Source organism: Staurois parvus, unplaced genomic scaffold, assembly GCF_062004578.1.
Source record: "Staurois parvus isolate SC_StPar_1 unplaced genomic scaffold, SC_StPar_1.0 ptg000716l, whole genome shotgun sequence".
NCBI lineage: Eukaryota > Metazoa > Chordata > Amphibia > Anura > Ranidae > Staurois > Staurois parvus.
This window is the reverse complement of record NW_028318512.1, coordinates 3,077,501-3,103,263: the sequence shown is the minus strand read 5'-3', so window position 1 is coordinate 3,103,263 and position 25,763 is coordinate 3,077,501. Positions and strand designations below refer to the sequence as shown.

Sequence of the window (25,763 nt, the reverse complement as noted above, 5' to 3'; positions counted from 1 at the left end):
AGTTGAGAAACCCTGCCCTAGATGTTTATTGAGCAGGAGTGAATGAGCTTTTGTTGCATGCCTGGTTGACTCTGCACTGTTTGCGGAAAAAACCTGTCAAGTCCCTACAAGAGTAGCACTACAACAATAAAACCTGATAGTGGTGTTAACAGTTCGCCACTCAAAAATGCAAAACTGAAAATGACGGTTTTGTCTTTAGATCTGTGGTTGTTAGCTAGCAAGGTATAGGACACCACCACTGCGATCCTTGAAGTCACCAAGAGGTGGCACAAAAAATGTATTTTGTGTAATCCTAGACGTTGAGAAACTGCAGACCTAATAGCAGAAAATGTTAGAGACCATGGTTATTCTACTGGTGTGGTTAGAGTCTGGACACCTGCTGTAGGAGACAGTCAAAGACCGGTAACATGATATATGACATGGGGCCAGAGTATGGACATTGACATGCTGCAGGAGACCATCAGAGACTGGAAATGTTACATGAGGCAGCTAGAGGTTACTACAGTTACAGCCCCTTTACAATTGAACATTCCTACTGCTGAGGATCCAAGGCCTGCTCTGCAAGCACCAAAAGGCAACAGGTTGGACATCATGGCTTTAAATAAAGTCTAAATACTTAAAGTGCACATGTGCACACCAGAAATCTTTTTGTTTTGGATGCATTCATTGAAGAACTTCATTTAGTCATATTTGTTATGCTGACATGATTCGTTTTTGGAATTTGTTTTGTATCTTTGGCATATATTTCCCATCTTCATTGGTCCGGGTGGATTGAAAAAAAATTGTAGTTTTTCTGGAAGATTGCTGTATATTTGATATATTATCGGACAAATTCAATATTTTGGGACGATAGTCCAACCCACCGAGAGGGTATGAGCTGATTAGACAATATCGAATGGCGTTATGTGCATCCGAATTAACGAATGTAACAATTTATTATCCTAATTATAGAAAAACATTTAAAAACTGAATTCATTTCCCCATGGGCCTGAACTACTATTGCACTGTATGATGTCATCTGAATGAAACGAATGCATTTGTTAATTTCGGTATAACTTTTTTTTTTTAACTTGTTGACATTGATTACCATGTCCATTGGGAGATTTGTATACATCCGATTCTCTTAAAATGTAATTTTCTTCTGAAAAATGCATCAAAACAAAACGCATCTAACTGTCTACTAACTATAAATATTCTTAAAAATGCCCCCCCCCCCCTTTTCATCCTACCTACCCTGCCTAATCTGTATTAAAAAAAAAAGTGTGTATTTACAGTACCTATTTTTAATGCTCTGGTTCAGTCATATGAATCGCAGCTCTGGCTCTCCTGTATCAGTGAGCAACTACTGCAGGGGAGAGGAGGGAGTGCTGACAATGACTGGGCCATGGGAGCCTATGGGTGATATCACAGCTTCTGAAATTCACAGTCATTTTTGAGTGCTGTCATACACAGAGCTGCAGTATGGCATGAAAGGACGTGAGCAGATTAAAATGGATTGAATAGGTAAGTACCCAGATCTTTTTTTTTATACAGTTCAGGCAGGATAGGTAGGAGAAGGGTGGAGGGAACACTTTTAAGAATAATCATGGTTAGTTTTCTTCCACTTGAAGTGTGTGCAATCCAACATTTTACAAACCTGACTTACAGTTCCTGTGATCTTTATGGTCTCAGCATCTCCTTCAGTTGTCTCCAACACAACAGCAAAACGACATCTAAAAGTCTGAAAAAAAAGAGTAGCTTCTCAAATAAGAAATTTTAAATTGCTGTTTCTGTAAGTGTAGATGTTTGCAGGCACTATTCTCTATGAACTCTGTAGCAGAACTTTAAAGGTGGAAAGTTAAGTACTCTAATGAGATACGTGAGTGAACTTTGCAGGCAGTGAGTCATCCTAGACACTGTGTTGTACACCAGCAGCTGCACGTAGTCTCTAATGCTAATGATAATAATGTAGTCGTTAGAATTTACAAGTCAGATTTGTTCAACTCCCCAAACTACCAAAGTTATCGGGCTCAGTAACATCCATGCTGTAACACATTATGATGGAAAACTACAGCATACCTCCCAACACTCTGAGATGGTAAAGAAGGATGTCTATACATATGTATGTGACACACTCCTACCAATCAGCTAATCAAGCAGACCATGAAGCATTAATATGCAAAAATTAATTGGTGAAACTGGCTGTGTCACCACAATCCAAGGGATCTTTCACCAGCACACTGGGAAACTCCATAATAGGGTCCAACATTTTATTGAACAGTCACATCACAGCAAAGGACAGCAGCGTTTCAGAGCCATGCAAGACCACTTCATCACATGATTCTCAAATGCCTTCTCTGTCTGGCAATCCGATGGACGAGTCATGGTTTGGTGGTTGTGAGGAGAACAATACTTGCCTGATTTCATTGTGCCAAGAAGGAATGTATTTACCAGAAGTCACTTGCCTAGAGTGGCATTTTTCAGGGGGTAGCACCTTCCCCCAGAAGAAGGGATAGAAGAGACACGGGCTATGGGAACCAGGTGGGATCCGAGAGAGGCTGAGGGCTGCTTGATGGTGTATGTAGAGCCTGACTCTCATTCCCGGGGATGTCCAGAGCTGTGAAGATGAGTGTCTTTCTCTCTATCACCGGGGGAAGGAGGGGGGTTGGTTAGTGGAAGGCTCTCCCAGGTAGGGGGCAGGGGTGTTGTTGGTCTACGTCAGGCTCTCTCCATGGGAGGGGGAAGGGTGGTGGTGGTGCTGGCTCATGTCCATGAGGACAGATGATCCTTGTGTTGCCTAGGGCAGCACAAAACCTAAATGCACCACTGGTGCCAAGTGCAAAGTTTGGTGGAGGGGGGACTATGGTGTGGGGTTGTTTTTCAGGGGTTGGACTTGGCCCTTTCCTGTAAAACTCTTACGGCGTCAGCATACCAAGACATTTTGGACAATTTCATGCTCCCAACTTTGTGATAACAGCTTGAGGATGGCCCCTTCCTGTTCCAACATGACTGCGCACCAGTGCACAAAGCAAGGTCCATAAAAGACATGGATGAGCCAGTTTGGGGTGGAGGAACTTGACTGGCCTGCACAGAGTCCTGACCTCAACCCGACAGAACACCTTTGGGATGAATTAGAGCGGAGACTGCGAGCCAGGCCTCCTCCCCCGACATCAGTGCCTGACCTCACAAATGTGCTTCTGGAAGAATGGTCAAACATTCCCATAGACATACTCCTAAACCTTGTGGACAGCCTTCCCAGAAGAGTTGAAGCTGTTACAGCTGCAAAGGACGAGGCCAACTCAATATTGAACCCTACAGACTAAGACTGGGAGGCCATTAAAGTTCATGTGCGTTTAATGTCAGATGACCCAATACTTTTGGCAATATAGTGTATATTGCACCTTGCCAATCATTAGATGTGGTGGATGCATTAATTTTCTTTTTTTTAATGCATTTTCCTTTATCTTTACCTAGTGGTCCGGCCAGTAACACACTTCCTGTCTTAGGGTGTCTCCATACTGAATGGATGAGCAACGTAGACACCTTTTTTGGACAGCAGCTTTGTCGGTGTGAGGAGAGAGTAGTGTTAGGTGCACTAGCACAAATTTAACTTGATGGGCTTGGCTAGCAAATTAGATCTGAACTCTTTTTAAGTTATAGCAATGTTTTTTTCCCTTTTGGGATTTACTGTACATAAGATTTACATAAATGTATAAAAGCTGATCATTGTAAGCACCTCATCCATTTTACATGGTTTGTCCCAACCCTCTAACTTCCACGTTCATTGGACAGCTTGGTCTGTTAAGGGAAGTTGAAAAATAACAAACTTAATGGCTGGATCACCAGATAAAAATAAAGCAAAAGGGTCTAAAAGGGCACTAATGCCTCCATCATATTTAAGGATTGGTAGGCTGCTTTCACACTGCTCCAATGCAAAAATGTGGTAAAACACATATGCATTTCCAGTGCATTTTTTGGATACCTATTACCCAGCATGCACCTGTGAAACTTGGTCATGTGACTCTGAAAACGCACCTAAATGCAACACAGGTGTATTTTTTTATGCATGTTGATGCATTTTCTATTCATTTCAATGTGGATCTGAATGAGGTTTTGGAAACTGCCCCAAAGATTCAGCAAACATGGCTTTTCAAAATGAAACACGCCCACAGAACAGTAGTGTGAAGACTCCCATAGGATTTAAAGGGATTGTGTTTTTTTTTTTATTTTTTTGCTACATTTTTAGCATTGTAAAAATGCAGCAAAAATGTATCAGTGTGAAAGCAGTCATAAACTGCAATATATTAAGGCTCCACGCACACCAATTTTTTTTCTAACCTTAAAAAGTGCTAAACGTTTAGGAGCGTTTGTTTTTAGTAATGTTTTTATAGTACATTTAGAAAAAAAACTAGCTTCTAAAAAAAGCTGTTAAGAGCATTTTAGTAGCATTTAGCAGCGTTTAGGAGCAGTTAGCATTTTTTTCTGTTGGAAAAACGCTCCAAAAACATTTTTTTCTGCTCCTAGATGCTGAAGCTCAAAAAATGCTAATAAACTAAAGTAGTGTGCATGGACACATAGGATAACACTATTTAGCTTCTAGGAGCCGAAAAATGCTGGTAATGGCTTCTAGAAGCTTAAAAAAAATGCTAGTGTACATGAAATCTAAATGTATGGTTTTGGGTTTAATACTGTTTTAATTATGCAAGGAAGAACTAAGTAGGATTTTTTAGTCCTGGAGTTTTCAGAAAAGAGCATTTAAAGGAGAAGTTCACCTTTCTCAACATGTTACATGTTACACTCATATTTAGGGTTTAACATGTAACAAGGTGAGTCTCTGCCTTCTCTCCCCCCCCTATCCACCTTCTCCTTGTGAAGACGGGTTGAGGATCTTCTCCCCACACCAATTTGAAAACAACACAGCCATTTGGGGCTCCACTTACATGGCCGCGTCATTTATTCACAGAGTTCTATGACTGAATGAACTACAACTACCATCAGCCATCGCGGCGGACAGTTTGTAGCTCTCAATGAAATGCGAGGACTCTGGTGAGCAATCTCATAGTTCATTGACTTTCCTGGACTTTAGGAACTGCCTGCTCTTATCGAGGGTAAAGGTAGACAGTGTACTGACAGTCTACAAGAGCCTGACATTGCACCCGCGATCTCCTGATTGCGGGTGCAATGCTTTACCGACTCTCAAGAAACTAAAATAAATAAATGAACTTTTTTTTTTTTTCCCTGCAAAAAAATGTGCATTTGTCTTTCTTTTTTTTTCCTTTCTTTTCCTTTTTTTCTTTTCCTTTCCTTTTTCCTTTCCTTTCCTTATTTCCTTTCTTTCTTTTTGTTTCTTCTTTTCTCTCTGTCTGTCTGTCCTTTTTCTCTCTGTCTGTCTGTCCTTTTTCTCTCTGTCTGTCTGTCCTTTTTCTCTCTGTCTGTCTGTCCTTTTTCTCTCTGTCTGTCTGTCCTTTTTCTCTCTGTCTGTCTGTCCTTTTTCTCTCTGTCTGTCTGTCTGTCTGTCCTTTTTCTCTCTGTCTGTCTGTCTGTCCTTTTTCTCTCTGTCTGTCTGTCCTTTTTCTCTCTGTCTGGCTGTCCTTTTTCTCTCTGTCTGTCTGTCCTTTTTTTCTTGTCTGTCTCTGTCTTTTTTTCTTGTCTGTCTCTGTCTTTTTTTCTTGTCTGTCTCTGTCTTTGTCTTTTTTCTCTTTTTTTTTTTTCTCTTTCTTTCCGTCTGTCTGTCTTTCTCTCTTTTTCTTTCTTCCTCTGTCTTTCTGTTAAAGGTGAACATATTATTTAAAAAAGATAATAAGCTATATTTATCATATAGCTTATTATCTTTATTATCATGAAACAAATATGAAGTAGGTGTCATCCCAATTTGCTGCAAACGTGTAAATTATAGATTGGTGAATACCGTGACAACTAGGATGTTTCTCAAAGGGCCTCCTGCTTTTAAAAATGTATTTATTGCACTTCAGTAAAACTTTCAGAACAACTTTTGGGGTGTCCCCACATTGTGCTTCTAGCAAAAGCCATCTGGAGCTGCTTTGAACAGAATATCATGGATTCCCACAGGTCAGCTGGAAGTGTAGCTGAGTTTCTGTGCATTTGCTGCTGAATAATAACAAGTGTTTCTCTCTTTTCACAATGGGAAGACTGCCAGTTGCTAAGGCTGTACTTAGGTTGGGAAGACACGGAGCATGAATTTCTGAGGCCGATGGAAAGAAGAGCACCCTCTGCCTTGTAGTATATACTTTTGAAGGTGCCTTAAAAGCTGCACCTTCAGCAGGCACATTTGGATGAGTGCCATGACTACTGTAGAATACTAAGCAGACCATAATTCTGAGCAAACAAAGCTGTATATATACAGTACACTCCTACAGTATTCAGACCCAACTCACTTTTTCATTTTTGTTATGTTGCAGCCTGATACTACAGTGGTTTTTAATTCATTTTATTTTCGTATTAATCTATACTCAGTACCCCATAATGACTAAGTAAAAACAGAATTTTAGAAATGTCTGTAAATTTATTAAAAAGAAAAAACCTGAAATATCACATGTACTTATGTATTTAGATCCTTTACTCGTTATTTTGTTGAACCACCTTTTCAGCAATTACAGCCTCGAGTCTTTTTTTGGCATAATGAGACAAGCTTTGTACACCTGGATTGGGGGATTTTCTGCCATTCTTCTTTGCAACTCCTCTCAAGCTTAGTCACGTTGGGTGGGGATCAACAGTGGACAGCTATTTTCAGGTCTCGCCAGAGATGTTCAATAGGGTTTAAGTCAGGGCTCTGGCTGGGCCTCTCTAAAACATTCACAGAGTTGTCCCTAAACCACTTCTGTGTTGCCTTGGCTGTGTGCTTAGGATTGTTGTCATGTTGGAAGGTGAACCTTCATTCCAGTCTGAGGTCCTGAGCGATGCAGAACAGGTTTTCATTGAGGATATCTCTGTACTTTGCTACATTCAGCTTTCCCCCACCATGACCAATCTTCCAATCCCTGCTGGTGAAAATCAACAGCATGATACTGCCACCACCTTGCTTCATGGTTGGTATGGTATTGGGCAGGTGATGAGCAAATGACTAGTTTTCTGCAGCCATAACTTTTAGAATTGAGGCCAAACTGTTCAATCTGCTCATCAGATCAAAGAATTGTATTCCTCACGGTCTGAGAGTCCTTCAGCTACTTTTTTGCAAACTCCAAGTGGGCTTTCATGTGTTTTACACTGAGGAGCCACTCTGCTATAAAATCCAGATTGGTGAAGGGATACAGTGATGGTTGTCCTTCTAGAACTTTGTTCCATCTCCACACATGATCTCTGGAGCTCAGTCAGAGTGTCCATCAGGTAAGTGGTCACCTCTCTTACCAGTGGCCTTCGTCCCAGATTGCTCAGTTTGTCTGGGCAACCAGCTCTTGGAAGAGTCCTGGATGTGTCAAACTTCTTCCATTTGAGAACTCTGGAGGCCACTGTGCTCCAGTTCAGTTCAGCTTCAGTTCAACAGAAATGTTTTGTTTCCTTCCCCAGATCTGTGCCTTGCAATAATCCTATCTCTGAGCTCTGAAGGCAGTTCCTTTTTGACCTCATGGCTTTCGCTCTGATACTGTATGCATTGCCAGCTGTGAGTCCTTTTTATAGAGAGGTGTATGCCTTTCCAAATCATTTCCAATCAATTTAATTTACCATGGATGGACTCCATTCAAGGTGTAGAAACATCTCCGCAAAGAGAAGAGAAATAGGAGGCACCTGAGCTAAATTTCAAGTGTTGTTGCAAAGGGTCTGATCACTTATGCCAATGTGGGATTTCAATTTTGCCTTTTTCATATATTTGCGAATATTTCTAAAATTCTGTTTTCACTTTATGCCATTATGGGGTACTGAATGCAGATTAATGAGAAACAAAGTGAATTTAAACAACTAGTATCAGGTTCAACATAAAAAACTTGAAAGAATGAAAGGGGTCTGAATACTTAATGAATGCACTTTATGAGATCTTCACATTGCTTGTATCTGCATTCAATTATTATCTATACTGGGATATTAATCGCTGTCACCATATTAAAGTGGTATTAAACCCAAAAGTAAAATGTAAAACATTGCAGCTTACCAAACATTCGATGTGGCGGCTGCATTAGTTATCTTTTTTAGGCTTTTTCCCCTCTGTTTTCACCTGGTGATCTGGCCAGTAACACATCTCCTGTATTTAGATTGCCTCCACTCTGATAGAGGAGCAACAGAGACACATTTGAACAGCAATATTGTTATTCTGGGGGTAGGGGAGTGTTAGATGTACTAGCAGATTTAGTTACACTAACAAAGTGAAGCCAAACTCCAGCTCACACTTTATAAGCAGTTGTGCCAGTTTTTTCTTCCTTTTGGGATAAAGGTTTTAAATTAAAAAAAAAAAAAAAATCTGATCACTCTTAGCACCCTTGTCAGCGGTATATGGTTTGACTCAACCCTGTAACTGCTACATCTGCAGGGCTTGTTCTGTTGAAAAAACAACAGAATTTCTGGCTGAATTACCAGGTGAAAATAAAGGAAAGAGAGCCTAAAAAAGAAAACAAATGCAGCTATCATATACTGTATAATAATTGGTCATCAGTAATATAATCGTAGTTTGGCTTCAGATTTAATACCACTTTAAGCTGGCATAGCATGTCTTTTAAATGGTGTCTTTATAAACTGCACTGGTTATACAATCCAAACTGTGGAATGCCAGCAAAGAAGATTGATTGGTTTTGGTATGAGTAGAGAAAAGTTAGAACCTTAGTTGGGATTTAATTGCTCTCTGTGTTTTGCTGTTTAATTAGGTATGTTTGTATTGAAAAGCTGGAGAGATTGTTGTATTGTTCAGTTTAGAGCCTTGCCCATGTGTACTGTTTTCTGTGCTTGTTATAAATATATGGCTTCCAGTTTTTGCTCACATTTTTGAAATGCTCTCTGCATGTGGCAATATACATTTCTATGATCATTGAATTGAGTGCAAAGAAAAAATGCCATCTATGTGTTGTCTAATTTCAGCACCAAGGACAGCATTCCAAAACAAAAAAAGGGGGCGAATGAATGCTTATGTATCTGTACTGGTTCTTTGTCTATGGATGCTCATTCTGTAAGGCAGGTCATACATATTAGGGGAATCCCTCATGTGGAGCTATTGTGTTCTCCCAGTTGGGGGGGGGGCAGGGGAAGCCATCCCTGCTAGGAAAGCACAGTGATTACTGCTAGTGGCTATAACAGCCGTTACCAATAATCACATGTAAAAATCCGACATGCTGACTGCACTCACATCATACAACAATCAACTGGGGTACAATCAGCCTGCCCATAAATGGTTCAAATCTTGGCCAGTTCTTACTGAACTGGTCAAGATTTGACCCATCTATGGCCAGCTTTAGGAGTAAAATGTAAGGTTTTGGAGCTTATAACATCTACCATGTTTTTGGCAGGCATAGAGGACACGAAGGTGGTATATTTCTGTCTTACTGCTATAGTTATCTAACTTACCAACCACTCAGTGTTCTCCACCCTTCTCCACCAATCCCTCCACCGGCTTCTGATTGCCCAGCGTATATAATTTGAATTATTAACCCTTTTGAGGACCATAAGATTACGGAATGCCAAAAGAATCAATGTTTTGTTTTTAAAGTTCGTACACTTCAGTTGCTGTAATGAAGGCATTTCATGAAATAATTGGCAAAAAGCTAGATCCAATTGTTAAGAACTAATATTTTGACTCAAACCAAAAAAAGTATTTTAAGTTCTTAATCAGATGATACAGGCAATTAAAAACATGGGACAAATACGTCCCTTGGTCCTCAAAGGGTTAACAACAACATATAAAGTCGGCTATATCATCAACCTCATCTCAAAATATTACCCTAACCCTTTTTGCTTCTGCCAAGGCCTCCTGCTCTTTAGATGCCTTGTCACCTCCTCTTATGCTCACCTCCAGGACTTCTCCAGAACCCCTTTCCATAACCAAGCCTGTATGTCTCTCTTCCACTGAACCCTGAAAAATCAGCTCTTCAGGGAAACCTATCCAGTCTAACAACTGAATTTTTATTTAATCAATCATCCTTCACCATGATTAGCTTTCGTATCACTTATATGCACACTACAAATCCCATAGTTCATCTAGGAGCAAGAGGGTGGCAATGTTCCTACATAAAGTGGTACCATGAAGAACGTACATAGTCGCCCTATAACAGGAAGTCAGATCACAGCAGCAGAAAAGTGGAATTTGGAGGAGGTACTTTTTCTGAGTTAAAAATACAGTCATGGCCGAAATTGTTGGCACCCTTGATATTTCTCCAGGAAATCATGTATTTCTCACGAAACGTATTGCATTAACACATGTTTTGCTATACACATGTTTATTCCCTTTGTGTGTATTGGGACAAAACAAAAAAAGGGAGGAAAGAAAGCAAATTCGACATAATGTCACACAAACCTCCAAAAATGGGCTGGACAAAAGTATTGGCACCCTTTCACAACTGCGGATAAATAAGAATGTTACAAGCATGTGATGCTCCTGTAAACTCACCTGGGGCAAGTAACAGGTGTGGGCAATATAGAAATCACACCTGAAAGCAGATAAAAAGGAGAGACGTTCACTTAACCTTTGCATTGTGTGTCTGTCTGTGCCACACTAAGCATGGACAACAGAAAGAGGAGACGAGAACTGTCTGAGGACCTGAGAACCAAAATTGTGGCAAAATATCAACAATCTCAAGGTTACAAGTCCATCTCCAGAGAACTAGATTTGCCTTTGTCCACAGTGCGCAACATTATCAAGAAGTTTGCAACCCATGGCACTGTAGCTAATCTCCCTGGTCGTGGACGGATGAGGAAAATTGATGAAAGATTGCAACGCAGAATAGTCCGGATGGTGGATAAGCAGCCCCAAACATGTTCCAAAGACATTCAAGCTGTCCTGCAGGCTCAGGGAGCATCAGTGTCAGCGCGAACTATCCGTCGACATTTAAATGAAATGAAACGCTATGGCAGGAGACCCAGGAGGACCCCACTGCTGACACAGAGACATAAAAAAGCAAGACTACAGTTTGCCAAAATGTACTTGAGTAAGCCAAAAGCCTTCTGGGAAAACGTCTTGTGGACAGATGAGACCAAGATAGAGCTTTTCGGTAAAGCACATCATTCTACTGTTTACCGAAAACGGAATGAGGCCTACAAAGAACAAAACACAGTACCTACGGTAAAATATGGTGGAGGTTCAATGATGTTTTGGGGTTGTTTTGCTGCCTCTGGCACTGGGTGCCTTGACTGTGTGCAAGGCATCATGAAATCTGAGGATTACCAAAGGATTTTGGGTCGCACTGTAGGGCCCAGTGTCAGAAAGCTGGGTTTGCGTCCAAGATCCTGGGTCTTCCAGCAGGACAATGACCCCAAACATACGTCAAAAAGCACTCAGAAATGGATGGCAAAGAAGCGCTGGAGAGTTCTGAAGTGGCCAGCAATGAGCCCAGATCTAAATCCCATTGAACACCTGTGGAGAGATCTTAAAATTGCTGTTGGGAAAAGGTGTCCTTCCAATAAGAGAGACCTGGAGCTGTTTGCAAAGGAAGAGTGGTCCAAAATTCCGGGTGAGAGGTGTCAGAAGCTTATTGATGGTTATAGGAAGCGACTGATTTCAGTTATGTTTTCCAAAGGGTGTGCAACCAAATATTAAGTTAAGGGTGCCAATACTTTTGTCCAGCCCATTTTTGGGGTTTTGTGTGACATTATGTCATATTTGCTTTTCTGCCTCTGTTTTATATTTGTTCCAATACATACAAAGGGAATAAACATGTGTATAGCAAAACATGTGTTAATGCAATACCTTTTTTGTGTGAAATACTTGATTTTCAGGAAAAATATCAAGGGTGCCAACAATTTCGGCCATGACTGTACATACAGTACTTGAATAGAATTTTTTAACTTCTTTTAACCATAGTTTAGTGTCACTTTAAGGATGTTATTACTGTATGTGACTGAAATAAAAGCATATTTTTTTAAATCCCAACCCTAATAAATAATAAAAGACCATATATATGGAATTTTCACAGGTCCCTCTCATATATATTTTATTCAAAACACAAATGCTTCAGCTTCATCCAAAAAAGATACAGTAACCATCTTGTAACAATGTAAAAGGTTTGTCCTTCCCTAACTCCCGTGCTATTGGGACAATGGGATCCAAAGGCATTCCTGTGCTTGAATCAGAACCCCAAAAGTTACAGAATGTCATTGGTGATGTGGATTTATTAATGCAGACAATTTGGCCTAAGCCCTTTTCCTTCCTACAAACAGAAAATGCTAATTATTCTTTGTTTTCTTAAGCAAAATCATTCTTTGCAGATCAGCATGGCTGATTCAGAACCACAGGCTTGCTCTTTAATGTGGAATTTTAATTGCAAACTGAAAATCACACTTTAGCTCATTGAAGAGGTTTGACAGCAAAAATGCAATTAAAATGCTGATGAAATATCATGGCAAATGGTGTGTTGTTTGAAAATCTGAAAAATTAGAGTTGATTGTGCTACAGCATTCTGGTTTGCAGGAATGGGGAATACATCGTATTTGCTTGTATGTGAATTTTTCCTTCTGACCCAAAGTAAAGTAATTTATACCCTTAAAGAACATGTATACCCTGACATTCAGGGACACATTTATATTATATTAACATATTTATTATTAGTATTGTGATTATTATTGACATTCAGATACGCATTTAACCACTTCCCGTCTGGCCCATGTATATAAACGGCCGGATGGGAGGAGTGCAGGGGCGGGTGACCATTTATGAACGGCCTCCCTGCCCCCTGATTGTGCGCACTCCCTGGGAGCGCACAGCACTGCGATCCATTGCCCGTTGTGTCCTCCAGACACCAGTGGAATACCGATCGTTGTACGGGACCTCTGTGTGAGGTCCCGATCATGTGATCACTGATTGGCCAATCAGTGATCACATGAAGAGTAGTAAGCAAGATATCACTTCTGACATCACTGCTTACTAAGTGTGAAATCTGTGAATGATCACAGAGGTCACATGGTACAAGGCTATTCATAACAGCCTTGTACCATGTGACAAGCTGTGACCAATCACAGCTCACACAGTAGTTCTCAATGGCTACAAGAATGCAGCCAGAGAGAAGGAGAAATGTTTGCTTTTACAGCCTTTATGGGTGTAAAAGCAATAAGTGTAAAAAAAAAAAAAATCTTCATCACCCCCCCACCAAGTAGTACAGTGTCAATATGGAGACACTGTACTGCTAGGGTGACCGTATGTAAAAAAAAAAAAAAAAAAAAAAACCTGAAAAAAACATAAATATAAAAAAATTAAAATGTAAAAATCTTTTTAAAAAAATTAATACTTTTTGGTTTTAAACTAATTTGGGATATATATATATATATATATATTAATATAATATAATTTTTTTTTTTTTTTACTAAAAAGATAACTGAATAGATTAGATTTATGAAGAAAGATTATTTATTTGCAAAATTTTATAAGAAAAATACTTTTTTTCCAAATTTTTTGACTTTTTCATTTTATATAGCAAGACAAATAAAAATTCCAGTGGTGAATAAACACCACCAAAATAAAGTTTTTATCTGTCTCAAAAAAATTCATATGGGTACAGTGTTGCATGACCGTGCAATTGTCATTCAAAGTGTGATAGCGCTGAAAGCTGAAAATTGGCCTGGACAGGAAGGGGGTAAAAGTGTCCGGACTTGAAGTGGTTAAAATATAGTATTATAATATTACTATATTAATGTTATTCAGGAGTTCTATAGCGCCAACAGTTTGTGCATCACTTTACAAAATTAAGGGAATCAATACAATTTACAATACAATTCAGTAGGGATTCAAGAGGGAGCATTAAGGTAAAAACCCATCTGACTTTAGAACCACTTTTAAATTTACAAAAATTCTTTAAAAAACAATTATAGGAATTAGAGTGGGCTGACCCTTTAACTGAGCTTAAACGAAGAATGTTCACGTCTGTGTGACTGTACTGGAACATTAATGCCTGTATGAAATGTCACATTTGATGTATAATCGATGACTGTCAGCTGCGTATTATTGCTTTTTGCCCTGTCTGCGGCTGTTGAGGGAAAGTGCGCGCAGCATCAATCGCTCTTGGGACCCGTGCTTTATTCCCTGGTGCCTATTGATACGTTTAATCTTCTCCTGCAGTTCAGCTGATTGTATTGTTTGGTTCTAGTCACTTCTTCCCAGGTACCCCTGATAACCCCATCTCCAGACTGCGATTACATTCTGACATTGAATATGTAGCTTGGAAGTGGAGCAGGGCGTCTTTTGAAAACTCTGCTGAAATTGCTGTTGTAAGCCTCTGAGTTCATTTCTCCCATGGGTGAAAGTCAATTTATTCAGGTTTTTATTTTTTTTTCCTGTTCCTAAGCTTCCTCAAGCCACCCAAACAATAAGCCCACACATGTAGGTTTTGGCACCAGGGAAAGCCACACAGAGGGTCTGTGCCGATTCAGCAATGTTTATTGTTTGCAATGCATAATCTGAGTCAGGTTTTCGGCTGCTGATCCTGACCTGGAAAGCCAACTTGCATTTCAACTGTAAAATGATTCAAAAATATGGAACAAGATTTTTTTTTTAAATTTTAGGTAATACAAATCTAACATTGTTTATAATGTAACAATCACACATAAAAAAGAATTTGCATAATGCAAGTTAAACATTTATGATTTTTGGATAGTTCCAAACCAGGGACGAGCAAAGACTTGTTCTGGACTGGGACAATCTGCAAATAACAGATATTGATTTTCTACCAGGTGAATTATTCTGCTTCTTAAATCTGAAACAGGTTCAATTTACCTCTTGGAACCCATCATGCCGCACAGGCTGTCCACTGCTGATGTTATGCTTTTATTTACTGATAGAGGGTGCAGGGGATTATGGACCTTTGAAACGCCACCACATTGACATCATTGTCCATATAGAGTACAACTGAATAACGCATTTCACATAACAGTGCACCCTAACTGGATGCCATTAAGATTTATTAAAAGAGAAATTTTGTATTAAAAAAAGCAAACCTGCATGCTCACCTAGGTGGATGCTGCATCTGTCCCCCTCCACTTCTAAGACTGAGAACTGAGCGATCAAACGCAGCTGATCACTCAATTCTTGCTCTTCAGTCTGCAGGGTGGGGCCCAGGTGAGGAGGGTATGGAAATCACAAACAACTCCCATCCACCTGCAGCTCCAGAGCCACAACTAGAAGACAAACCCTTGCAACATGACTCTACTGGAAGAAGGGTCAGCCGCACACTGAAGGATAGATGAAAGGACACACAACAGCAGGACATGAACACAGGACCTGTTAATGCGTTTTACATGATCTTGTGCTTAATTATAACCTGATTAGCTATGATTAAGCATGAGATCGTGTTAACAGGTCCTGTGTTCATGTCCTGCTGTTTTGTGTGTCCTATGGATCAATAAATATACACTATATCCATCTATCCTCCGGTGTGCAGCTGACCCTTCTTCCTATTGCATCGTTTGTGGTGGCGAGCCAGAGCCTGCACCTGTTGTGGATTGATCTGGATTGTTTGCCCGACGGGTATACCTTTTGTTCTTTGAACGTGACTCTACTGAAGACCTTTTTTGGTCCAACTGTGGGCAGCTTCCTGCAAAATATTCTGACTATGTTGTTTGAACTTGTTTTCACTGATTTACCTTAAAATAACATTAAACCTTCAGTTTTTAAAAAAAAAATGTAAATTAAAATAACAAACATGGTGTACTTACCACAATCCTCCTCTTCTTGGGTCCCCCCACTGGCACTCCAAGCTCCTTAACTTCGGTGAGTGCCCCCCTGGAAAGCTTCTTTCCATGGTGGCACCTGTGTGGGCCCGCTCCTGAGCCACCCTGTTTGCGTTTATTGACACAGACCAGGCGACTTAGCCCCACCCCCTGCTTCCTCATCACAGCAATTGACTGCTATTAATCTTCCCATTGAGGGAGACAGCGGCAATCAAATTGGGTTCAGGAAAGAAGAAGGATGGAGGAGGGGCTAGGAGGATTCTGCAGCACATAATGTTTTTTTCCTTTAAGTGGAATTCCAGTGAAAATAAAAAAAATAAAAATTAACAGGCAGCAGCTACAAAAACTGTAGCTGCTGACTTTTGAAAAATAGACACTTACCTGTTCCATGATGTACTCACCACAGCCCATTTCACCTGCCGTCTTGTGGTCCTGGCTCCGGCATCTTCAGTGTGAGCACCCGACAGTGACAGCTTGTGGATTCACAGCTGGGTGCTCACTGCATGCATGAGTAGTGCTGCATTTTGTGAATGGTTTTGTAGTCTTCTGGGACCTGTCACGTGTTCCAGAGAACTACAGGGAGGGAGGGGGGGGAAGGACAACTTCTGCTTCTGATTGCCTAGGTGATAGCAGTGGAAGGGGGAGTGAGTACCTCCCCACTCCCCAAAGGTGCCAACCCTTAATGGACCAGTCCTTCAACTTCCCCTTTTGGGTGGAGCTTTGCTTTAAAGAGTTCCAGGTGAAATTAAAAAACTAAAAGTCAGAAGCCACAAAAACTGTAGCTGCTGACTTTTACAATACAGACACTTGTCCCTCACTGACCATCTTCTCTCCCCGGCGCCAGCATCTCCAGTTTGGGCACCCGGCTGTGACAGCTTGCGCGAGCATGCGCGAGTAGCACTGAGCTTTATGAATGGCCCCGAAGTCTTCTGGGATCTGTCACGCGTCCCAGAAGACTACGAAGAGGGAGGGGGGAGGACAACTTCCTCTTCCAATCACCATAGGTGATTGCTGCAGAAGTGGGAACGGGTACCTGTCAAATTTGGGTACCCGCTCCCCAAAGGTGCCAATCCTTAATGAGGCGCAGGGGACAAAGCCTTAAAGCAGAACTTCCCCTTTTGGACGGAGCTCTGCTTTAATACATACAAAGTTAAAGAAAAAGGTAAGGCTTTAGAACCACTTTAATCATGTCTTTTGCAGTTTTCATGTTGCTCTTACTGTATTGCGATGCCAAGGACAGCATTTGTTGAGGAGGGGGGGGGAGGGAGTGTAGGCGGGTGTAGTGTAGGTTGCGCTCGGGCTGTGCAGAGGGAGAGATGGTCAGAAGGAAATTATTCCTCTGTGGTTGTCTTGGTCACTGGGAGGCGATCCAGTTGGATTTCGCTATCCCATGTGACTCTGGTGGCCATCTTGGGCCTGGGAAAGTCTCTTAGAGACCCAGGCTTGACATGCAGTTTGCAAGTGGACAGCTTAGGGACAGGTTACCCGTTTGTCAGGGAAAGTGGACACCGGTAGGGAAACATTCCAGATGAGTAGGGACAGGATAGGGACATACTATCTCTCCTAGGAATTCTCCCCATTGGGCTCAGACTGGTCAGGTTGCATTCTGCCCCCAGAACCTGTTCTACTTTACGGTAGTGCACAAGACCGTGAGTGTTCCCACCTGGGTGCCTTCCCACGGGGCTGTTTGTATCTTCTGAACCATTCCTTCAATACAAGTTTTGGTAATTACAACCAGACTCGGTGTGTTCACTGTTGCTGCACCCATCCACGCGGTGACGATGCAGAAGCACCAAATCGGACAGAGAGCTGTCAGCCCTTAACGAGTGCCTGAACAAGGGCCTTTATGGCAGGATCACTAGGTATTATTTTAATAAAAGTAGCAGAAAAAAATTGAATATCACTTTTGAAATTAAATTTAAATATTAAATCTTATGTGAAATTTTTGTGATTTAGGTTTACATTTTAAGTGGGTCAATGATGTCATTATGGCAGCAAACTCCACCCAGTAATTCCCTGTGTAGAATTCCAATTGGGCCCTTCATTGAGCAAGGGGTGAAGAGTATGTGCACCAAACAGCATGTAGAATGTACTCATGAGTTAGCAAGGAGTCTTTTTTGGATCCCTTTTACTAGTGTACTAAAATGTAACAGAATAACATTGTGGATTTGATGACGTGCTCAGCACACTAACACATAAAGAGGAAATCATAAAATAAAATAAAAAGTCTAAGGCAAGCTCTGTTAGCTGATGCTATTTCCTATAGCAACCTACAGAATGCTGGTGGGGGGACAGGCTTTTTATTCAAGCTGTGGCTGCTATTTAAAATACAGATCAGTCTTTTGTTTTGATGAACCATGGAATGTATTTAGATGATTTAAACAGATCAGTTACACTTTAAAATATTCTTTAAAAGATTGCTTCACCTTTACCAAAACACTACCTATGCAGATATGGGGCATCTGTAGAAGAAAAACAAACTGTGCAGCTTTGACTAAAGGTGAATAATACCCTTCCTATAGTTGTAGGCCATTTACGTATATCATGAAGCCTGACCTGAAAACTCCCAGGATGTTGTTAGGACATTGCTAAGTGAGGTCCTAGCAATATCCTGGGAGTTTTTAGGCCAGGCTTCATGAGGCACGTAAATGGCCCAGGATGTTGCTAGGATGTTGTTAAAGAGGTCCAGTTAATACTATTCACCCTCACAGGAGCAGGCTCTTACTCTGAATAAACCCTCCTCACCTGCACTTTCTCTCCTCTGACGCAGCTACTCCATGTTTGAGAGCTCACTCCTGTAATGGTGAAGGTTTTGTTTTTTTTTGTTTTTTTTTGAGACAGATAAAACTTTCTTTTGGTGATATTTATTCACCACTTTTATTATTTTTTGTTATATAAATGAAAAAAGACCAAAACTTTTGATAAAGTGTTTTTCTTATAGAGTGTTACAAATAAATAATCTTTGTAAATCTTGGCCAAAACGTACTCCTCTATCTTTTTGGTAAAAACAAATAACCCAAATCAGTTTCTAAAAAATAATTATATTTTTCAACATTTTTTTTAAATATTATTATTATTTGAGTTTTTTTTTTTTTTTTTACATGCTGTCACCCTACCAGTACAGTATCACCATAGCAACACTGTACTACTTGTGGGGGGGTAATGGAGATTTTTTTTTTTTACGCTGATTGCTTTTACACCCATAAAGGCTGCAAAAACAATAATTTCTTCTCTTTTGGCTGCATTCCTGCAGCCATTGAGAAATACTGTGAGAGCTGTAATTGGTCGCAGCTAATCACATGGTACAAGGCTGTTGTGAATGGCCTTATACCATTCAACCTCTGTGATCATTCACAGAACTTACAAGTGGTAAACAATCATGCCAGGAAGTGACATTTTGTTTACTACTGTTCATGTGATCACTGCTTGGCCAATCACTGATCACACAGCGATCCTGTACATTGATTTGTGTTCCACTGTGTCTGGTGGATGTAGATTGTGGCGCTGTGTGCTCCCAGGGAGCATGCACAGGCAATGGATGCGGGGGGGGGGGGGGAATGTTAAGAAACGTCCTCCCGCAACGGCACCACTCTCGTCTGGCCATTTATCGGAATAGGGTTAATCAACTTTAACCACCTCCCGCTCGCCATATAGTAATGACGGGCGCAAGGTGGTTCTCTCGTTCTGGGAGGATGTCATTTGACGTCCTCCCATTCTCACTGCGCATGCGCCGCTCAGGGAGCACGCAGCGTGGCGATCGGTGCGCTGTGTCCCTCGAACACAGCGGATCACCGAACACGGAAAGAGCCGAAGATGTTGGCTTGGTCATGTGATTAGCTGTGTCCAATCACAGCTGATCACATGTAAACAGGGAAATGCCGGTTAGCATTTCTCTCCTCTCGAGCTGTCACGCTGACAGATGAGGAGAGGAGAGCTGGTAATCGGCTTTCCGTGGAGGGGACATGTGCACTGATCATCGGAGCACTGATGATCCATGTGCCCTGATGATCAGTGTAGCCTCAGCAGTGCCACCTGTCAGTGTCCATCAGTGCTCATCCATGCCACCTGCCAGTGCCCATCAGTGCCTTATGTCAGTGCCTCGTGCCAGTGCCACATCAGTGCCTACTAGTGCACATCAATGCCACATATCAGTGCCCATCTGAGCTGCCTGTCAGTGCTGCCTGTCAGTGCTGCCTCAGTGCCATATATCAGTGACATGTATCAATGCTGCCTTTCAGTGCCCATCAGTGATGCCTGTCAATGCCCATCAGTGCCACCTACCAGTGCCTCCTCATCAGTGTCCATCAGTGCAGCCTATCAGTGCAGCTTCATTAGCGCACATCAGTGAACGAGAAAAATCACTTATTTACAAAATTTTATAACAAAAACTAAGAAAACATTTTTTGTCAAAATTTTCAGTGGTTTTTGGTTTGTTTAAGAAAAAATAAAAAACCCAGAGGTGATTTAAATACCACCAAAATAAAGCTCTATCTGTCACAAAAAAAATGATAAAAATATCATATGGGTACAATGTTGTTTGACCGCGCAATTGTCATTCAAAGTGTGACAGCGCTGAAAGCTGGAAATTGGCCTGGGCAGGAAGGGGGTATAAGTGCCCTGTAGGCTAGTGGTTAATCAAAGCTGTGCATTTTTTTTTTTTTTTCTACAGATGCCCCTTACCTACATGGGCAGTTTTTTGGCAAAGGTGAACTGATTCTATAACCTCCTGTTATAGCGGAACAAAAATCTGCAGAAACTCACCTCTGATCCAGTGATGTGACCATTGAGTGTCACCATTGGGTGTCAGAATTTCACTGTCTTGGCTGGCCTGTGGGGATGATGTAACTCCTGCACATGGGAGCCATTTATCCCAGCACACTGGCACCTTGCTAAGACTTCATGCTGACCTGCGCATGGGCAGCTCAGCATACACTCAGTAAAAGATTTTGATCAGGCAGACAAGTTTGTTTTACTACAGAAGTTTGACTTTTCCCTTTCTCCATTCACCTGATGCATGTCTCACACACTTTCTATTGTAGTTACTTTGTAGCAGTCAATGGATTCAGTTTGCAATGGGCTCCTCTTAGGACACGATAAAAGAGATTTGTGGATACACTTTCTATATGTTGCCAACGCAAGGACACTTTAAATCTTGAAAATAATTTTCTGTTTGGTAGTTTTACGAGGGTTTAGTTGAACATTTGTGATCCTTTCACTCGACATCACTCCATCCGTCACCTCACAAAACCGCATTTTGAGGAACACTTCACTCTCAATTCCCATCGCAAATTCTATGAGCTCAGTATTTTATACTTGGGCTGCGGGTTATGATTACTTTATTAAATAACGACCTTGAAATGCATTTTAAAGTATATTTTCTTGCAATGGCTTTATTATGTTTTTACTGAAATATGAGAAGCAAAATGCAGAAAAAAAATATTCAGTCAAACATATCACTTCCTTTAAAGAATTGTCTTTTTCCAGTCCATGGGCCTTTTCGCTGATGTCGAAGCTCTTACTCTTGTTAAGAAAATTACAAAAATAAAATTCAAGGTCATTCTGTCTTGACCTGATCCACGCAATTTAAGAACATTTCTCTGAAACTTGTTATGTATAAAGTGGAGATAATGTATCATTTTTTTTCTTTTTCCCTTCCTGCTGAGAACATTGTTTTAACCTCTCCATCAGAAGGGGAATTTATGGCTTGGTGATAGACAAATATGATTTTTTGGTACTTCATAAACCTGAAGGAATACCTTAAAGTAGAATTATAGGTAAAACTTTTCTAATTTTGGATAGAGTAAGGGAGGGCTATAACCCCGTATGTGTTTGGTTTTTATTATGTTATCTGTGTCTCATTGGGGATATTTATCTTCACTTCCTGCTCCATAGCCAAAACAGGTAGTGAGATGAAATCCCTGCAAATTAAGGGAACTCATTGGGCCCCCCAGGTCAGTGGAACTGTTGTTCCCATTGGAAGATTTCCCCTCCTATTACAGTTCTGGAGACAACCCAAAATTTGGAATTTTCTTTCACTTTCAATGATAATGGTAAACAGGACAAAGTGACCAGGCCATTTTTTGTGATACAGCAATGCATTACTTTAACTGGCAATTGAGCAGTCATGCAACACTGTAAATTAAATTTATGTAATTTTTTCCGACAAATAGAGCTTTCTTTTGGTGGTGTTTGATCACCACTGCATTTCTTATTTTGTGCACTATAAACAAAATAGACTGACAATGTTAAAAAAAAATTAAAAAAATAAATATATATATATATATATATATAATCTAATATAATTTTTTTTTTAATTTCTGCTATAAAATAAGTATCAATAAGTGTATATTATTGATTGGTTTGTGCAAAAGTTATAGTGTCTATAGACTATGGGATATATACTAGAATTTTTTTTTTATACTAGTACTGGCAACAATCAGCGACTTATGAAAGGACTGCAATATTGCACCGAACAATTTTACACTGAGACTTTGTGGGAACCAGTGACACTAATATAATGATCAGTGCTGAAAATATGCACTGACACTGCACTAATGACACTGGCTGAGAAGGGGTTAAACATCTAGGGCAATCAAAGGGTTAACCGTGTGCCTAGCTATGTGTTTTGTGTACAATGTGTGCTACTTTTACTAAGGTACGTGATGGATCATATTCCCTGCTTTGCAGGGACACAACATCCATCACTTTTCCCCTGTTAGAATGGAGCTCTGCCTTGTTTACATAGGCTGAGCTCCATTCTGTGTTTTTGATGATCTGTGGGTGCCAGCGGACTTTCACTGGCTGGCACCCACAGATCGATTTTTGCTGTGAATAATCACAGCCAAATTTGTCCACCGGCGGCGTGCATGTGCACTCCCTAGGCGGAAGTGCAGAATCCTATTTATATACTTGATTTTGCAGAGGAAGGTAGCCTTGTAGTGGTTAGCGGGGACACAGTAAAGACCGAAATAATGTTCTAATCCATCTCCACTCTGTCCAAAACTAAAAAAATAAAGTTTTGTCTTTTTAGTTCTACTTTAAATGGGAAGTACTGCGGCGCTAAAAACACTTCCCAAGCGCCTGTCTAACCCTATAGGGGCGTTTGGCAAGAATTAGAAATAAAGTCAAGTGTAAACGAGCCCTTAAGGATGAGAAGCACTCAAGATTTGATAAAAACTATAATATAAAATCATAATGTAAAAAAAGTTATGTTCTTGTAATAACATTTTTTTTGTGTTGTGATGCCTCTGTGTATGTGTGTCTGTGCAAAATTTGAGCCTAGACCCAGCAGTGCCACACAATCTTAATACAGAGTATTTGTAATTTTAATCTCTGTTAAATCTTGCTTGGAGAGAGGGATGTCCCACCCTTCTACATAGTGTACCTATAAGCATGATTTCTTTTAATGTCTATTACTTGAATTAAATATTATTACATATACAGTTTTACATATGATAATGTTCTTTCTTATATTCCTGCCCTAATAAAGAAAGATTGCAGTAAAAAAATAGCATTCCTAAAGATTTTCATACTCTCAGTAGTTTAGTAGCTTAACTTTCTTTAAGCCTCGATTCACACCATATAAATTAGATATGAATCGCACAGGAATGTGTACCGTATTCCTGTGCAATTCACATGAGATTCAGTGCGCTGCAATTTGAGCCCATTCATAACTCCTATAGTGATATAGAATACTAATGGCTTTCTCTATAATAATATGAAGTGTTTCCAAACTATATCTACATTAACCACTTCCCGACCGCCCTATAGCAGAGCTACTGCTACAGGGTGGCAGGGCTGTGCAAAATCACGTGTGTGTGTGTATGTATGTAGATGTGATTTTTGCATTTCCATATAGGGAGAGCGCTCACCCACTGCCCTACCTGAGCCGCTATTGGCAGCTAAAGATGTCGATCACTGGGTCCTGGCCAGAGATTCCCTGGCGATCGCTGAGTGTTACTGACGGAGGAGAGACCTGTGTGTAAACATAGGTCTCTTTCCTGCCAGCAGTAACATGCTGCTGTGTATTTCTCTGCACAGAATTACACAGCAGCAGGGGTGGACTGACAACTCATGGGGCCCCCCGGGCAATAGGGGATCATGGGACCCCTGTGTCCTTGCCCTAACTCAAAAAAGCCTATGAAAAAGGTACCAGGGGTATCTCATGGGGCCCTCTAATGCCCCCGGGCCCTCGGGCAGTGCCCGAGTTTCCAAATGGTCAGTCCGCCCCTGCACAGCAGTATGTTTCCTTAGTAAAACGCACACATAGTAAAACAACACAGTTAACCCTTTGCCCCAGATTTTAACTCTTTCCTGCCCAGTGTCAATAATACAGTGTCAGTGCTTTTTGTTAGCACTGATCCCTGTATTAGTATCATTGGGATGTCAGTGGCAGTTAGTCAGTCCCCCCCCAGTGTCAGAATGTCCGCCGCAGTCCCGCTATAAGTCGCTGGTTAACGCCATTACTAATATAAAAAAAATTCTAGTTTATATACCGCCATTTGTAGAACTTTAACATAAACCAATTAATTTACACGTATTGAGATTTTTTTTTTAGCAAAGACATGTAGCAAAATACATTTTGGCTTAAAGTTATGAAGAAATTAGATTTTTTAACATTTTTTTTTACTGGACATGTATAATAGCAAAAAGTAAAAAAAAAAAAAAAAAAAAATATTATATATATATATATATATATATATATATATATATTTTTTTTTTTTTTGTCAGGCTTTTTTTTTTATACCGCAAAAAATAAAAACCGCACAGGTGATCAAATACCAACGAAAGAAAGCTCTATTTGTGGGGGAAAAAAGGACATAAATTTAATTTGAGTACAGCATTGCACGATACCGTAATTGTCAGTTAAAGTAACGCCATATCACATAAAATGTCCTGGTCAGGAATGGGGGGGGGGGCTAAATCCTTCTCAAGTGGTTAATTTAACCAAAATATTTTTAATAGCTATTTCTACCTGCCTTAATCACTATGTAGCCAAACAGTGCTGGGGCCCATAGCTTGGTCTGTACTGGCTATTGTTACACACTTGCACTTTGCATTTTATTTTTATTTTTTTTTTTTATTGCTGATTGTTAACATTATTTATCAATACTGGCTAAATTAGAACAGTACTAGCCATTGATTTTCCTCGCTTTTCATGCCTTCACACTCACTGTTTAAGCTCTACTACATGATTTTTTTTAATTAAAGTGTTTCTTATTTTTATCTTCTACTTTCAGAGCAACAATTGTGTGACCCAGGCGAGTTTGTATGTCACGATAATGTCACATGTGTATCACAGAGCTGGCTATGTGACGGGGAACAGGACTGCCCGGACAATTCAGACGAGTCACCAGAACGTTGTAAGTGACCGTGTTTTTTTACAACATAGATGAGCGGTGTGCGGATATTGTGTTTTTTATTTATTTTTTCTTCTGATATGGACAAACGCAGTCACAGTGATGGTGTTTCTTGGAATGTTGAGTGGAAAATGATTTCCATGGTGTTTAATGCTTTGTGATGTCCCCCCGCTGTCTAGTTCAGAACAATAATGGATAATGTTATAACCAGTGTAGCCCTCCTGTAGGAAGTGTTTATTAGGCTCTTTGTTGGGGATCAAGGCTTTGCACTTACGAAAAGGATCTATAAGCCTTTGCTTGCCCTGCAGGAACAGTGACTTTGTTCTTTAAGGTAGACATTTTTGTGTTTTTCCTTAACTTCTACCGAAAATATGACTGTCCAAAGCATTTAGTACTTAACAAATACAGATAACAAGAGTAAACTTGTTGTCCTTGTGGAATTGAATTTTCCCTGTTCTTGAGCACCATATTTGCAGGTGATATGCCCAAATACTGGAGATAACATTAGAAATCTGTACTTTTTTGGGATGTTGTATTTCCTGATTGGGAGAAATACTGAAGAAAAAATACTACTCCGTGGAAATCTGCTTATGTACAAATAAGGTTTGATTTACTAAA

At 40.4% G+C, this 25,763-nt stretch overlaps 1 protein-coding gene across 1 annotated transcript in view; it reads left to right on the top strand.

The window, feature by feature from the left end:
* LRP1B (LDL receptor related protein 1B) overlaps nucleotides 1–25,763 on the top strand; it is a 2,076,109-nt gene that overhangs the window by 351,076 nt on the left and 1,699,270 nt on the right. The window contains exon 2 of the mRNA XM_089653623.1: nucleotides 25,026–25,148. Coding sequence (XP_089509749.1) covers nucleotides 25,026–25,148 — 123 coding nt within the window. The remainder of the gene's footprint in view (nucleotides 1–25,025; nucleotides 25,149–25,763) is intronic.